The sequence below is a fragment of the Scomber japonicus genome, chromosome 2 (genome assembly GCF_027409825.1).
Source record: "Scomber japonicus isolate fScoJap1 chromosome 2, fScoJap1.pri, whole genome shotgun sequence".
NCBI classification, from domain to species: Eukaryota; Metazoa; Chordata; class Actinopteri; order Scombriformes; family Scombridae; genus Scomber; species Scomber japonicus.
Window position 1 is genome coordinate 34876021 of NC_070579.1, and position 14674 is coordinate 34890694.

A 14674-nucleotide genomic window follows, 5' to 3' on the forward strand; every position below is an offset into this window, starting at 1 on the left:
CCCATGTGGAGACAGCAGGACAAGCCAGAGATGACAACAAGCAACACATTCATCATTTTGTTAAGAGGTGGCATATTAAACTATTTGTCCTCAGGCAGGAAGTGTGGTGCTACCACTTAGCTGAGCATGTCTCCAACTGGCACTGCTCATTCTGATGATCTATTTACCTTAAAACAGCCACCAGCCTGTGAGGCTCAGGTAACCTGCAGTTAGAAAGTCTCCACGGGCATTTAAAAGGCAGCAGTCTCTAATAGTATAAATAACAATACTGCAGGTTTATGCCATTGTCATGGCTTGTCACCACCACAGTTGATGTTGAAATAACTTCCCTTTGCATGGTATACTGTGGCTGGCCTCGCCCTTGAGGCACACAGTGAGAAAAAGAGAAGCAAAAATGTGTTCATCATAGTGGAAAGCCAATTTTAGGAAATAGGCAGGTATAGGCGTGTTTGCAGTGCTGCAGAGAAAATAATTACACAAACTATCCCCAATTACATTTGTTGTAATTCATTTTGGCATATAGTAGGAAAAGAACAAGTGTAAATGATAAAATGAAAATGAATAATTTTCATTTATCTGCCCTAGTTTTGGAGTACCACCTCCTGGAAACTTGAGTGGAGCTGAGCTATTGTTAGCATTATCAGGCCAAATCTACCACACGGGCAATCTGGGCAGTGTTTCATTTCTCATTTTGATGGCTGGGCAAGTGACGATTGTTTAGCATGTCAAATGCTCTGTGGTTAGTTTGTGTCAACTAGTGTGCTGGAAAATTGATCATTTCATTGATTGCAGAAAATGGACAGTGGCAGCTGTAACCAAAAGCCCAATGGAGAAGCTAAAAAATTGAAAAAAAGGAAGACAAAGATAAATATAAATAAAAAAGTCCTGTGGATAAAGTCATATTCATAGTAAGAAGGCTTTGAGTGGTCTTTAATGCCTCGAGTTTGAGTTTGTAAAGGAGCTAGACTTGCTGATCTGAACTGATCTCTGACTTTGCAAAGGAAAAGGCATAAGATGAACCTTTAATGGTCAGAACAATTATTCTGTGTGTGCATGTAGTTATACTATCTGTTGTGATTTACCAGATAATGATATCTGGTCATCCACAATAGATAGATGTATATGTAGGTCTATATATGTATATGTAAATGTATATATTGTAATTATTGTGTGGTGTTGGGCACCAGTGCGCAGGGGCTCCTAGATAGATGCATATGTATATACATATACATGTATATGAATATGTATGTATAAATATATGTATTGTGTGTCAAGACAGTGTGGGGGGTCCATGAGCACCAGTGGCCACCAGTGGGCTCCAGGGGGTACTAATCCAGCCTTGGGTCAAGTCTGGTCACAGTAACATTGTCATGTGTCCCTGTGACTCTTGAATAGTATAGAGCTAATTTTCTTTATGTTATTAGCCACACAAGTGCTTTCCTTCAATGGCGAATCAAAACGTCTCCTGTGAAAAAGGCCTATTGCAGGTTTTTTTAACTACAGGTCCCTTTTTCCAAATATGCACTTTGGCCTGCAGAGCAGCCTTGGTCAAAACAATCCATGTTAACTCTTCGATAGCTTGCAAACATTCCAACATGTACACAGGGTCAAATTCCACGACACATTTTCCCTGTGGCCCTCTGTATGCGCTGCACTACAGCTCAGTCTGTGACCCACAGGAAAAGGATAGCCACTAATGTAAGTAAGTAAATCTTTCAACTACATTTATTTGTGCTACTCCAATTAAATACATTAATCTTGGTCTGGTTACTTATAAACTACCCCACTTGTGACATGCTCTTTGATTTGAAACTAGTTTTGAAACTAGTCGTAGCTTATAATACAGTAGTGACTTCTTGCCACGTTGTCCTCGCAAATTAGTTTTTATGTGCAGGTTATAATGAAAGAATGATTAAATTAAATTCATGGAAAGGAAACAAAATCCTGGGTGAGAAATTAGCATTAAAAACAACAAGAAGTGAGTTGTCGTTCCACCACGAGCCTCCAGAACAGCTTGAGTGCTCCTTGTCAAAGATTTACAAGACTCTGAGGAATGAACCCCAAAAAACATTCATCTTTCCAAATTCTCCCACAGCTGTTTAACTGGGTCTAAATGCACATATAATTTCATTGACACTATTTTTAAACCCATTAAATCATTCCTCATGTCCTTACGGAGGCATTTGCATTTGTTATGTTTTTCCACTCATTTATTTAGTTGTTGTTTTTTCACCCTAATTTGTCTGTATTTTTTGTAATTTATTGTTTATTTACTGTGTCATTAATTATTAATCGTGCAGTCATTGCCGTTCGACAACTTCTCCATATCTACCATCAGATTTTAGAGATGTCATCCATGCAATCATGGTCTCACATTTTCTGACTCATACAGTCACTATAGCCCAAGAAAGTGCTGTGTAAGCATTATGCATTTATTGTCTGATTTCAGTGTTTGCTTCTGTGTCAGTTGGAGCAACACATGACAGTATCTTCATTGTACATTTGTTTGCAGAATGTCTCTGCACAAACACACAGCTGCACATTCAGTCCCGCCTCACGCCCTGACTCGGCTGGCACGCGAGTGGCTCGCAGAAGACGTGCCAAACTTTGACCCAGCTGGGGTGTGTGTAGGGTCACAGGAAGTTGAAGCGAGATTACTGTGTAAAACACCACACAGCATCCTGGCAGGGAGTCCCTTCTTTACAGCTGTGTTCACTGAGGTTGGCTGTACTGTGGACTGGAATTACCAAGATGGAGCTGAGATCGGTAGACACCTCACACTTTTATCCAAAGCATCTTACAGCACCAAGATATTAGATATGTTTAATAATACCCAGAGGGAAAACTAGCTGGGTCACCCATGCACAGTGGCAAATGAGCAAAGACTCACAAATCAACAAATAAGAGGCATGCTGTCACTTCAGTGCTAACACTATCACACTAACACATATTCCAAGAAAACATTAGCTCAGAATAGACACACCTACAAATTCAGAGGTTTTCTTCCCAAAATTTTTCCTGTATTTTAGATTCCTCTAAGTAACCACTGTGCCTTGATGACAGCTTTGCACACTCTTGGTAATATCTTAACCAACTTCATGCGGTTGTCACCTGGAATGGTTTTCAATTATCAGGAGTGTCAAAAGTTATTTGGTGGAATTTCATGTCCTCTTGATGTGTTTGAGACTGTCAGATGTGTTGTGCTGAGGTAGTGTTGCCATACAGCAAATTCTCAGCATATTCCACTACTGCAGTAATCCATATTATAGAAGTAACTGCTCAACTAAGTGAAGAGGAAAGATAGTCCACTATTACTTTAAGACACGAAGGTCAGTCAGTACAGAAAATGTGTTTTTGCAAGCGTACAGATAGTTGCAAAATCTGTCGACCACATGAAGACCTGTACAGGAAAAGGAGATTAAGAGTTCCCACAAAGCAAAGGGGAAGTTCTTTAGAGACAGAAACAGAAATATTACAGAAATCACCAATTGACAGCAGCTCATGTTAGAGCTTATATTAATGCTTCCCAGAGTTCAATAGCAAAGACATCTTAATCAACCTCAACTGTGTCTGGAGGAGTTTGCATGGATCAGGCCATCATGGTGGGTAGCTGGAGGGATAGGGGGGGTGGGTGGGGTTTTATTGGTGACACTATTGGCCATTTACTCAGAATTGAAAGCACACTTGATCCAGCATGGCCTCTATAACATTCTGCAATGACATACCATCTCACTTGGTTTGAGTTTAGTGGGACTAACATTTGTTTTTCACCAGGACAATGACCTCCAGGCTCTATACAGCCTGTTTGATTATGTATCAGATGATCTGGCCTCCACAATCACCCAGCCTAAACCTAACTGAGATGGTTTGGGATGACTTGAACCACAGCTTAAAGGAAAAACTGATTGTTGGAAGATCATTCCATTCCAGGTGACAACCTCATGAAGCTGGTTAAGATATTTCCAATAGTGTGCAAAGTTGTCATCAAGGCACAGTGGCTACTAATATGAAAGATATTTATATAGTTTTGTCTACTACATGATTCCACTTGCGTTATTTTATAGTTTTGATGGTGTCAGAATTATTCTACAATGTAGAAACTAGTTGAAATAAAGAAAAACCCTTAAGTGAGTAGCTGTTAGTAGTAGTAGTACACTGGTACTGTGTTTTGGGGGGCTTCAAAAATTAACAATTTACATTATCACAGGCCTTAAAAAATGTTAGAAGAAGAGGGATGGAAGGGAAGATATTCAAGAGGAAACAACTTCAACCTGATTTTTTTTTTATGAAAACATTTCATGCATCTCTGTGCTTTTTTCAGCCATCAGTAACTATCACCTTCATCATAGTAATACAAAGGTTGAGATAATATTAACGTCACACCAGCTGATAAATCTGTTAACCTATGGGGCCAACTACAGCAGAATAGTTAGAAAACCTCTAAAGGTGACACCTAGCTATGCCTGCATGTGTAAAAGGTATACATATAAAGGTTGTTATCAGGCCAGGAGGTGGGGCTGTGCTGTATTAAATTCACTTGATATCATAAAACATTATTCAAACTGAGCTGCCCCCAAATAACTATATCTAGTTTGTAAGATGTAAAGCAATGTATCATTAACACTGACTGTATTTCTATAAGCAAACTGTTCCTGAAATGGTCAGACCTGCATATTAGGGGCCTCTAAACATTTCATAACATGGCATTAAATGTAATACATTTACTCTAATTTACTGACAAGCCAAGTACTGTAATTTGTATGACCTGGGTGTTATTATTATGGCTCAAATGACAAATGTAAGGCTCTATTAAACTCCATTCAATGTTGGTTTATCTCACCTACACAAGGTTCAGATGCTGTTACACTGACTGCTGTTGTTCGAGGCCCAGCGAGGTGCCTTCTCCTGGGTGAAAGGCCAGCTCTCAACTGCCTGGCTCGGGCCTCTGGGATTGCCACCCGCTGTGCTCAGCTCCAGGCAATGGCAAAGGCAAGACGTTGGCACGGAGAAGTAGCTGGCACAAGAAAGACCACCCCGGGTTTCCGTCTGGTGGAGAAGTACGCCATGTTGGTCGGCGCAGTGTCCACACACAGGCAGGACCTGAGTGGAATGGTGATGCTGAAGGACAACCACATCTGGGCATCAGGGAGTATCACAGAGGTGGGGAAGTGCACCAGTGGTCCACTTAAAGTTGCCCAGACAATATATGTAATCACAATATCAAATATAACACAGCCTAGAAATGTATAACCCTTTCAGTAAAAGAAGTTAAGTGGTGGTACAAAAAAGGCCTGAAACCACTGAATTTATAGTACTAAAATATCTAAGAATATATATATATAGAGAGATAGATTTTTTATTTCACAATTCTCATAATTTGATAGAAAATTAAATTATACAATAATAATATAACTATAAAATGTAATGTAATATAAAACAACAGCACATACAAGTTTCTCCAATTCAAATTTGTAGGTAGGAGATCATCGTCTGTCCCATGATGCCTAAAACAGCAGATGCTAATCTTCTTAGTGACATCTATTGTTTGTTGAATTTATTAGTTTCTAACTACTTAAGACCACTTCCTCCTCCTCCTCCTCCTCCTCCTCTTCCTCCTCCTCACCACACTTTCTGTTTCAAAAACAAACCTGTTTCCCTGGAGACAAAAGTCAACATAAATGGAGGGAAAGTGTAGTTGATATAAACATTGTATTCAGTATAGGTTACATTTCACGATTAGGTAACCAGTTGCTTATAACATAACACAGCAAATGCATTAAAAAGACAAAACACTGCTGGTCGCAGTACTTTGATAGTACTTTTTTATGCATTCATATATCAAAATAGTAATACAATAATAAATACTGTGTGAGAAATGAGCATTCAGGTCTCAGTTCGATAGTTCAAATAATAAGCAAGAGATAAGAAAAGTCACAACATCACAAATAGTATTCTTCCTTTCTGAAGTGTGATTCTCATGCTCCTCTACATGTTGCAATCACTTTTAATTTTAGGAAGTGTGGTTTTATTTTGTCACAAGCAGATACAACACATAATGGCAGCTCTAGTAGGGGACAGTTGAAGGTCACAATTGTCCTTCTTTAAGTCAACCTCAGCAACAGCAAGAAAAAACCAAACAACCAAAAGAAAAAAAAAACCCAATCCTTTGTCCTGTGTGTTCTCCAGGCTGTGAAAGCTGCCCGATCAGTGTGTGGCTTCAGCAGTAAGATTGAGGTGGAGTGCTGCTCCACAGAGGAGGGCAGAGAGGCAGCCAGAGCGGGAGCAGACATTGTTATGCTGGACAACTTTCAACCTCAGGTAGAGAAGTTTCTACTCCCTCTGCTACTTATACTACCTCCACATGAAATAACACACCCTGTCTCTCTCCTGCAGGAGCTCCATGTTGCAGCTCATGCACTGAAAAAGGACTTCCCAGCTCTCCTGATAGAGGCTAGTGGAGGAGTGACTCCAGACAACTTAGCCATGTATTTCTCCCCACATGTGGATATAATTTCACTGGGCTGCATTACACAGGGCTGCCCGGTTGTAGACTTCTCACTCAAGGTTCAACCACCTGTTCTTCACCCAAAAGGACGTACAGACAGAAACACTAACTGAATGTTGTGCAACTTTGTTCTGATGAATCAAGGCATTTTAATCGTGTTCATTTATTTCTCGGAATAACTGATGTCAGTTGTTTTAAGATTGAGAAATGAATGACACATCGTGTTTGTTTGTCTGTGTCATAAGTCATTTGGATGAAAGAAGAATAGAATCTAAACTGCAAATGCCTTTTCTGCCTCAAAGCATGCAAAAGTGCATTGCAAAAGAGGAACAGCACTCACAAGTTTAAATTATAAATGAGAATAAATGGAAAGTACAACTAATTATCAAGAAATCTATAGTATGGGTTATAATGTACATTGTAAGTGTTTAGTTACTTCAAAGTTCACTTACATATATTTTTTTCCTAGTGCAATGCAATTCTTATTTTCAGATGATTATACACCAGTCCGTTTCACTAGATGCAGTTCATTTCTACACACTGCACCTTTAATTGTCATGCAATGATTCATGAACCCGAAGATCTTTACTAGTCTATATCACTGCACTGCACTGCACTGCATTGCACTGCAGAGTTAGTTTCCAGAAAACATGATAAAAGTGTTCCAAAAAAGCCATGATTGTTATCTCTAGTATCTGTAACTGCATACAGAGTTCAGCATGCTTCTATGAGCTGTCTATAGATAGTCACGTAAAGCACCTGTGAAGCTGCTATTCACTCACTTCAAGGTTCACAGCAGGATAGGAAACTGTCAAGTGATCAAAGAGCTGAACGTGACATTTGATAGAAACTCTTATCTTCTACAACGTTTATCAGCCGAAGAGACAGAAAACATTCAGTCACTAAATATTTCTTATAACAACAGTATGAGCATTATGTCATTATTGAATTCTTGTCAGTATTATGAACTGAAATAACTTTAAGTGTGACATAAAGATAAAGCTCTGACAGATAGAGGGAGTAACGTCTCTCCTCTTACGCTGAGTGCTGAGTGCTGAGTGCTGAGTGCTGTTTCAATTCATTTATATATTTGTTTGTTTGCACATTACAGAGTACGATTTCTATGTTACAAAAAGACACTTTTAACCTGTGTATGCTTAATTGAAATAAATTAACATTTGCGGAGAGTTAGGAAACACTTATACCAAGAACTCTCCCAAAAAAAGACAAGCTAAACAGAAATGCATTCAGTCAAAACCATTTCCTTTTATGTGAGTTTCTTTATCTCTGGAATGAGTTTGATTATGCTGAGCAGCAGTTGATTTAGTGGTCCTCCTGCTGTAGCAATTGAATTCCTATGTAAATTAATACAATAGACTAATATTGGACACTGTTCAAATTTAAATGTATGATAAAAACAATTTCTGTAAATATATTTCCAATGAGGAACTTTTCACCAGACATTGGTATCAACTCAATAAATATACACATATAAAGAAATCAAAACAAACAACACAGCAACATTTGGACAAGCCTATTTAATACTGGGAGAATGTAGACCAAGACCAAAGACCAAAATTGAACTTTTTGGCTCTCATACTACACTGTTTGTAGGAGAAACAGTACTGCACATCACATCACAGCATCTTGAAGCTGTCATTATAAACAAAGCATTCTCCATTAAGTATTAAATACATTCAGTTAGCATGTTCAATACTTAAATGAAAATCAGCTAACACAAGTCTCTCTCGTTTATTATCGGCATGCATGGTTGGGTTTGGATGCACACTGAACTGAAAAGAGTTTCATTTGTGTTTGATTCAGATAGAGCATGAGAAACATTTCCTGTGTAAGCCTTAATCATGACCCTAATTACCACATGACATCACATGTTTTGTCTCGTCACAACTGTAGACTGAAGGGCCCAAGAGGTTTGTTTGCATGTGATACCTTTAAATGTTAAAGCTATTCATTCAGGGTTTTTTAGAAGGTCTTTAGGAGCCTTTTTATTGACATGACAGATTGAGACCTGTCAATCTGGAACAAGAAATGTGTGAAACAGGCTCATGTGGCTCTGTGCCCCAGGCCTGTGCTCAGTAATCCATCCTTTTCTACAGTTCACCCTATCTCACTGCGTCTGCCCTCAGCCTGGCTCATGTTACATAAGACCTGCCCTGACCCAGTAATAAATGGGGTAGTTCTGTATAATGGAGTACTTTTAAACTGTGAAATTAAACTATGGCAAGACACCATTCTAATTTGACCACATTTAGTAGCAAAGCGCTTTCTCACTTCTCGTAAATGTCAACACACCCTGCTGTGTGTATTACCAGCTGATTTATAGATAACTCTGAATTCTTCTTATCGCATATACATGTGAAGGGTTTCAAATTCAACAATTCAAAAATATTAAGATATGATATAAACAAATGGATTAAAAAAGAGACAACTTATATAGTGATGCTAGATTGAGATCTGCAGATAATCATTATATTAATAATATTCTTCCTGTTTTCAGTGTCATTTATTCAGCTGATATAACCACAAAAATGCCCTCAGTGGTTGAAAAAATGCCAAATATATATATTTTTTAATGTCTTAAGCATTTTAAAATAACCGCAGAAAAGGGGAAAGACAGATCAATTTTGCTATGAGAGCATGTTATAACCACCTGTTAAAGGAAACACCCTCTTTTTTTATAGCTAACAGGAAGTACAGCACTGCATGTATCAGCACACTCACAGCAGAAGCACCGTTAGAGTGATGTGAAAGATGCATGGGCAGCGCCTCATCTTTCTGCTCACCTATATGGTGGCTTACGGTAAGATCACTTTTGTTTTGCTTTGTTTTGGGTCAGGTGTGAAACAATATTCATGTAGAAAGACAAACGGTGAAAGTTTGATGACTTATTTAAGATTTTCAGGTAAAAGTACAGGGAAAAAATGAATTATCTCATCTAAAAGTTTGTTAAACCTTAAAATGTTTGATTGACTAAAATGTTCACTGTTTTATTTTTTTTATTTTTTTTCCCATTTTTATTCATATTCAACTATTTTCACGTTTCATTCTGAGACTGTGCTGCGTGCAAAGGCTCAGGAAATGTGGGCAGGATGAGTGTTCAACGGCAAGTTTCAGTACAACATTTCAATCATTTTTAAAGCAGGTTTGCAGTTTCAGTGTTCATCCCGCGAGTTTCCACCAAAGTTACTTTTCATAGAAATAATAAATAAACTAGAAATGTGTGTTTTATCCACATTAACCAAAGAATTACCTTTGCAAATCTGAACAGAAGGCACAGAAAACAGGAACGCACTAATCTAAGAGCCACTTCATTTAGGATCATTTTATTAAATGCAGCCCTTATTTTATTTGGAAAAAATAAAATAACATTTACTTACTGTTAAAATACTGAGCCTATTATTCATACTCTCTGTGCATAATAGGATGTTGTTGGTGCATATACTCATTCACACCTCACATTAACTCTGTCTCTACTTTCTTGAGACCATTTCTCTTTTCAATGGGGAGCTGCGGCAACATTTGTTGAGGTGGATGTGTCAAACTTTCAGCCCAGCAAACCAAAACTATTACCATAACTAGATACTTGATCTAATAGACAAATAATTTTTGTGATTTCGGTGAACCAAAAATATCAGTTATGTGTTGACAAAGTTGCCTATTCACACATCTAGTATAGATTAGCATTCAGCACATTAGGGTGTGTACTGGTATCTTTTACACTACTTTCTTATACTTCTAATAGAGTTTTTTAAAGAGTTTTATGTACTTATAATTGTTTGTTTTTTCAAGAGTTTTTTATACTTATAATAGAGTTTTTAAGAGTTTTATGTACTTATTTTTATATACTTACTTTTAATTGTGTTTTTTAAGAGTTTTATGTACTTTTTATACTTTTCTATGTACTTATTTTTTATGTCAAATTAAATGTTCTTAAGGAATACATTTCATTTGGGTGTCCACTGAAAATATGTGCATCATAAATTGAGAAGTTGTGGTTGCATCTAGTTTTCTTAATTGTAATGAAATTGACAGAATTACAGGAAGCAATATATATATATACATATGTAGAGAGCATTCACATGAAGCTGGTCAAACACAAAGTGTTGAGTAAAGTTTTATCACAGGTGCCCTATTTGTACATTTGAGTACTTCTAGAGGAGCTATTCTTAAATGTGAAGAGTGTGTTGTGCAGACATAAACATAAAAAGTAATGAATGTAAAAGTAAGTAGTAGTAAAGCATTGAATTCTGAACAATGGTATTGATGAATGTCTGGGAGATTATGTCGAAAGCAGTCACTATATATTTCTGTGTGTGGTTATTTTAACTGAATTTCCATTTATTAGCTAACAAAAATGTTTTGTTTTGTTTTTTTCTTCAAAAATGGCAGCCATCTCCGTTTCTTTGGCTTTCAACCTTGATATCACACAACCTGAAGTCTACAATGGTGAACAAGAAGATTTCTTTGGATACAAAGTGCATCAGTACACATCTGGAAAGGACAAAGGGTGAGTTTGTTCATTTGATTATTATTTTTTAAAGATTTCTTTTTATTGTTGGTTATTGCCAAAATTGCTTTTTCTTCCAAATCTAAATTGTTCACATTTCTATCAGCCATGCATGCTTTTTCTTTTGCATGCATATTTATTATAGATGAAAGACAAATCTTACTTCACTGAAAGGAAGTAGAAAAGTGATGATAAGACAAGTGTCCTCTGACCTTTCTTCCTGTGGCATCATACACAGATTGAGCTAACATCCTGTGCTCACAGCCTGCCTACTGACATAGTTAAATTGACTGTTAATGTGGTTGCTGATCTAATCCATAGGATAATTGTCACTGCACCTCTGAAGCTGAATGGATCTGGGGGAATATGCAAACCCCGGCAAAACCAAACGGCAGAGTGTTTCAATCCTAAAGGTATATCAATGTTGTTTTTCAAGTCAATATTTCACGCTTAAACATTTAAAAAACAAACACAAAAAATATATCAAATATAAAATGTTTTTTGTGTCCATGTTGTTTAGTCAAATTTAAAGGGGTTAAAATGTGAAAATAAACATATGAATAACTTGCACATAATCTTTTTTTGTGGACTCAGCAAACAATTTCTGCATAAAAATAGCAAAAATGTCTAAGTGGTGTAACCATAAAAACTTTGTACCAAATAATTAAACTACCTTAAAATCACTAAATTCTCAATAAACACCATATCAACTAGTTTAACATGATCTTTATATTAAATAAAGGTAATGGAATACAATTGTTCTAAATATTAAAATTGAATCTGTGGAATCATGTCAATCAGGAGGTTTTGTGGTTACACCATTTGAAATTTTCATTTCCATTCTATTTTTTAAGATATTTTTGAATTGCTCATCTTGCCAACCCTTATTTGTTACTGACCCACTAATCAAATGCTACTGTCACAGAAAATCCTTTTGAAAACAAAACAGTACAAGTCAAGCACCTTGGACTGTCCCTGGCAGTGAACTCCATCAGCTCCATATTCACTGTAAGGAAATGACAACGCTCATGTAGTTATCAAGTTAAACACACTTGCTCTGTGACATCACCTAAAACTCCTGTGGCCTCTGTTGTGTTCTCATGTAGGTCTGCAGTCCAAGTGTGGTTCACGAGTGTGATGAGAACTCCTATCTGAACAGTGTGTGCTACAAGATCACAGATCAACTTGAGCAAATCTCCTCTTTCCAATCCGGTTTCCAAAGTAAGTGTAAAATTCTCCAACTGTTTTGCCAGCTGGTTTGAAATGAGCCCCCTGTGGTAAAACATTCTTCTCAATCTCTTTGTCCAAACTAAATATTAAATACTAATTTTTGTTTTTTAGAATGCACAAAAAAGACAGTGGACCTTGTCTTTCTATTTGATGGATCAGAGAGTATGACCACTGCTGAATTTGGAAAAAATAAAGATTTCATAGTGGATATAATGAAAAGTTTCGGTAATTCATCAATCAAGGTCAGTGCAACATTAAAAGAATTCAAAGCATTTATTTGTAAAATGTAATATAGATACTGTATTACCACATGTGTTTCCCCCCAGTTTGCAGCAGCTCAGTTCAGCACAATTACCAAGACAGTGTTTAACTTCAAAGACTATGAAGCTGGTAGATTTGGCCCAAAACTTAGGGCTGAACCTCATATGAAGGGTCTCACCAACACACACAAAGCCCTCAAATTTGTGCTGTAAGTTGAATTACATTATTATCCAAAAATCAGAAACTGTCACATCATATTGTTTTTCTGGGCAAATATGGGCATGTGATGAGTATTTTTGTTAGATTTCTATGTCAAAATGTTGTGCAGTTATAATGAAATTTAATAGCAGGCCTCCTTTAGCGGTTTAAACCTTTAAAAGATATTGAGAGAGGATGCATAGTTACTGTAGACACACCTGCTTTCTGGTATTGCAGCGGGGTCACTGATTTCAGCATAAAATAAAAAAACATTATTATAATTTTATTGGTTAGACTAATGAATGTTAATTTATGTAAAAAAAAAATATTCACCTATTTAAAAAAGTATAATGAAGTTTTGAGGGTTTGAAGCATCAAAAATGCTATTTTTATATTTCTTTCAGGGACAAAATCCTTACAAACGAGAATGCCGGCGCCTCTCCTGATGCAACCAAAGTTCTGGTACTGATCACAGATGGAGATCCAAGTGATAGCAACAGAAAACTTGAAATTATTGAGAAATATGATGAATTAAATATCATTCGATTTGTCATTGGGGTAAGCAACAATGTCTCATTATCCTGTTTTATTTGTCCATGAGAAGTCTCAGTATAGAATAACTTTTATCAGCTAAAACAATCACATGTGGTATAATGTAACTCACAGATCAATACTTTATGTCATCATTGTGCTTGCTAACCTTCGGGACATAATGTTATAAAGCTCATTTAGTGCTGTCTTAAATTCTGCAGCTTCTACTGATTACAGTGTTGAGTCCTGTAATGTTCATAACTGTGTTCTTTAACTTGCTGGCATCGGAGTTGGAAGTATTTCATAATTTTAAGCAGAGTTCTGGTTTCAGGTTAAAATTACAAATCTGGATAAAGTTAAGACCATTGCTTCAGAACCGAAAGACAAAAACGCTTTCAAAATAGATAACTACGCTGGACTCACAGGAATACTGGATAACTTTCAAAAAAGGATCTTTACTACAGAAGGTGATGTATAATGTTTCCCCCCTCTTTGTGCAATCATTTTACAAAAATCCATATTATCTTCGTAGTTTGTCTATAGGCTACAATAGTAACTTATACAAGTGTTTACTCATATTTAGGCTCCAAAGTGTCTCGAGCAGGAGAGATGACCAATGAAATGTCCCAGAGTGGATTCAGTGCTGTCGCCTACAAAGTGAGTGCATTCAAAAAGACAAATGCTGTGTCTCAGATTTTGAACTTCTGGGCTTACACTTAATATTTTGAGTGCCTAAGTGCATTCACATAATTTACTAAAGGTTCGCATGTGTAAAAACGTGTGCAAACTTGTCATCACCCGCAAAAAATGTGCAAGCTGATCTACTAACGCAGTGCACTGAGGTTTGCGTCTTTCAAATGTGTAAGATAATACGAGCTGTCCATTTAGTACGTTTATCATAATGAATATGTAATATGGGGCGTTTCAACCCCAGTGTGCAAAATACAGGGAGGAGAAAATGCAAATGTGTTATTTAGCACAGGCACTGTGATTTACCAAAATCGAAGGTAATTTTGTTGACGGTAACAGCGTCTATAAATAATAGAGAGGAGGAGACAGGGGCACAATAACAGAATACACACACAACAGACATTTTCCACCTGTGTTAATATTTTTGGAGTGGAATGTTTTTGGTTTTACTTAAAGCATTTACAGCGTTTTTTTTTCTGGTAATATTTTTTTGTTATAACTCAATATAGCTACTTGTTAACCTCTTCCACTAGAACCTGATGACATTTCATTTTGTGCTTGCAGGCTTTCTGCTCATCCAAACTCTCATATAAACACTGCTGTCTGCACCCTGTTGCACCTGTTGTCATTTACGCAGTTATTCTTAGTAGATCACCCGCAAAATGCACACAAACTAGACGTGCAATCTATTCATCTGGGATCTTTGTAAATCAGGACCTATGAGTACCTGG

At 37.0% G+C, this 14674-nt stretch overlaps 2 protein-coding genes across 3 annotated transcripts in view; both read left to right on the top strand.

Annotated features, from left to right (window-relative positions):
• Positions 1-1566: 1566 nt before the first annotated feature.
• On the top strand, positions 1567-6726 carry LOC128369824 (nicotinate-nucleotide pyrophosphorylase [carboxylating]-like). Of its 2 annotated transcripts, none has more exons than XM_053330903.1 (5): positions 1567-1702; positions 2513-2766; positions 4850-5160; positions 6187-6318; positions 6394-6726. In XM_053330903.1, the coding sequence occupies exons 2-5, from the start codon at positions 2514-2516 to the stop codon at positions 6616-6618; spliced, it is 921 nt and encodes a 306-aa protein (XP_053186878.1). In that variant the 5' UTR covers positions 1567-1702; position 2513; the 3' UTR covers positions 6619-6726. The 2 variants fall into 2 exon arrangements, with proteins under 2 accessions (XP_053186878.1, XP_053186884.1); XM_053330909.1 differs by having other exon boundaries at positions 1586-1698.
• A 2418-nt stretch (positions 6727-9144) lies between these two features.
• Positions 9145-14674, top strand: part of zmp:0000001082 (integrin alpha-D) — a 37907-nt gene continuing 32377 nt past the window's right edge. Inside the window, exons 1-10 of the mRNA XM_053334851.1 lie at positions 9145-9326; positions 10916-11033; positions 11355-11446; positions 11959-12041; positions 12140-12254; positions 12375-12505; positions 12590-12732; positions 13127-13280; positions 13585-13720; positions 13837-13910. Of these exons, the coding sequence (XP_053190826.1) occupies positions 9278-9326; positions 10916-11033; positions 11355-11446; positions 11959-12041; positions 12140-12254; positions 12375-12505; positions 12590-12732; positions 13127-13280; positions 13585-13720; positions 13837-13910 (1095 nt within the window). The 5' untranslated portion in view covers positions 9145-9277. The remainder of the gene's footprint in view (positions 9327-10915; positions 11034-11354; positions 11447-11958; positions 12042-12139; positions 12255-12374; positions 12506-12589; positions 12733-13126; positions 13281-13584; positions 13721-13836; positions 13911-14674) is intronic.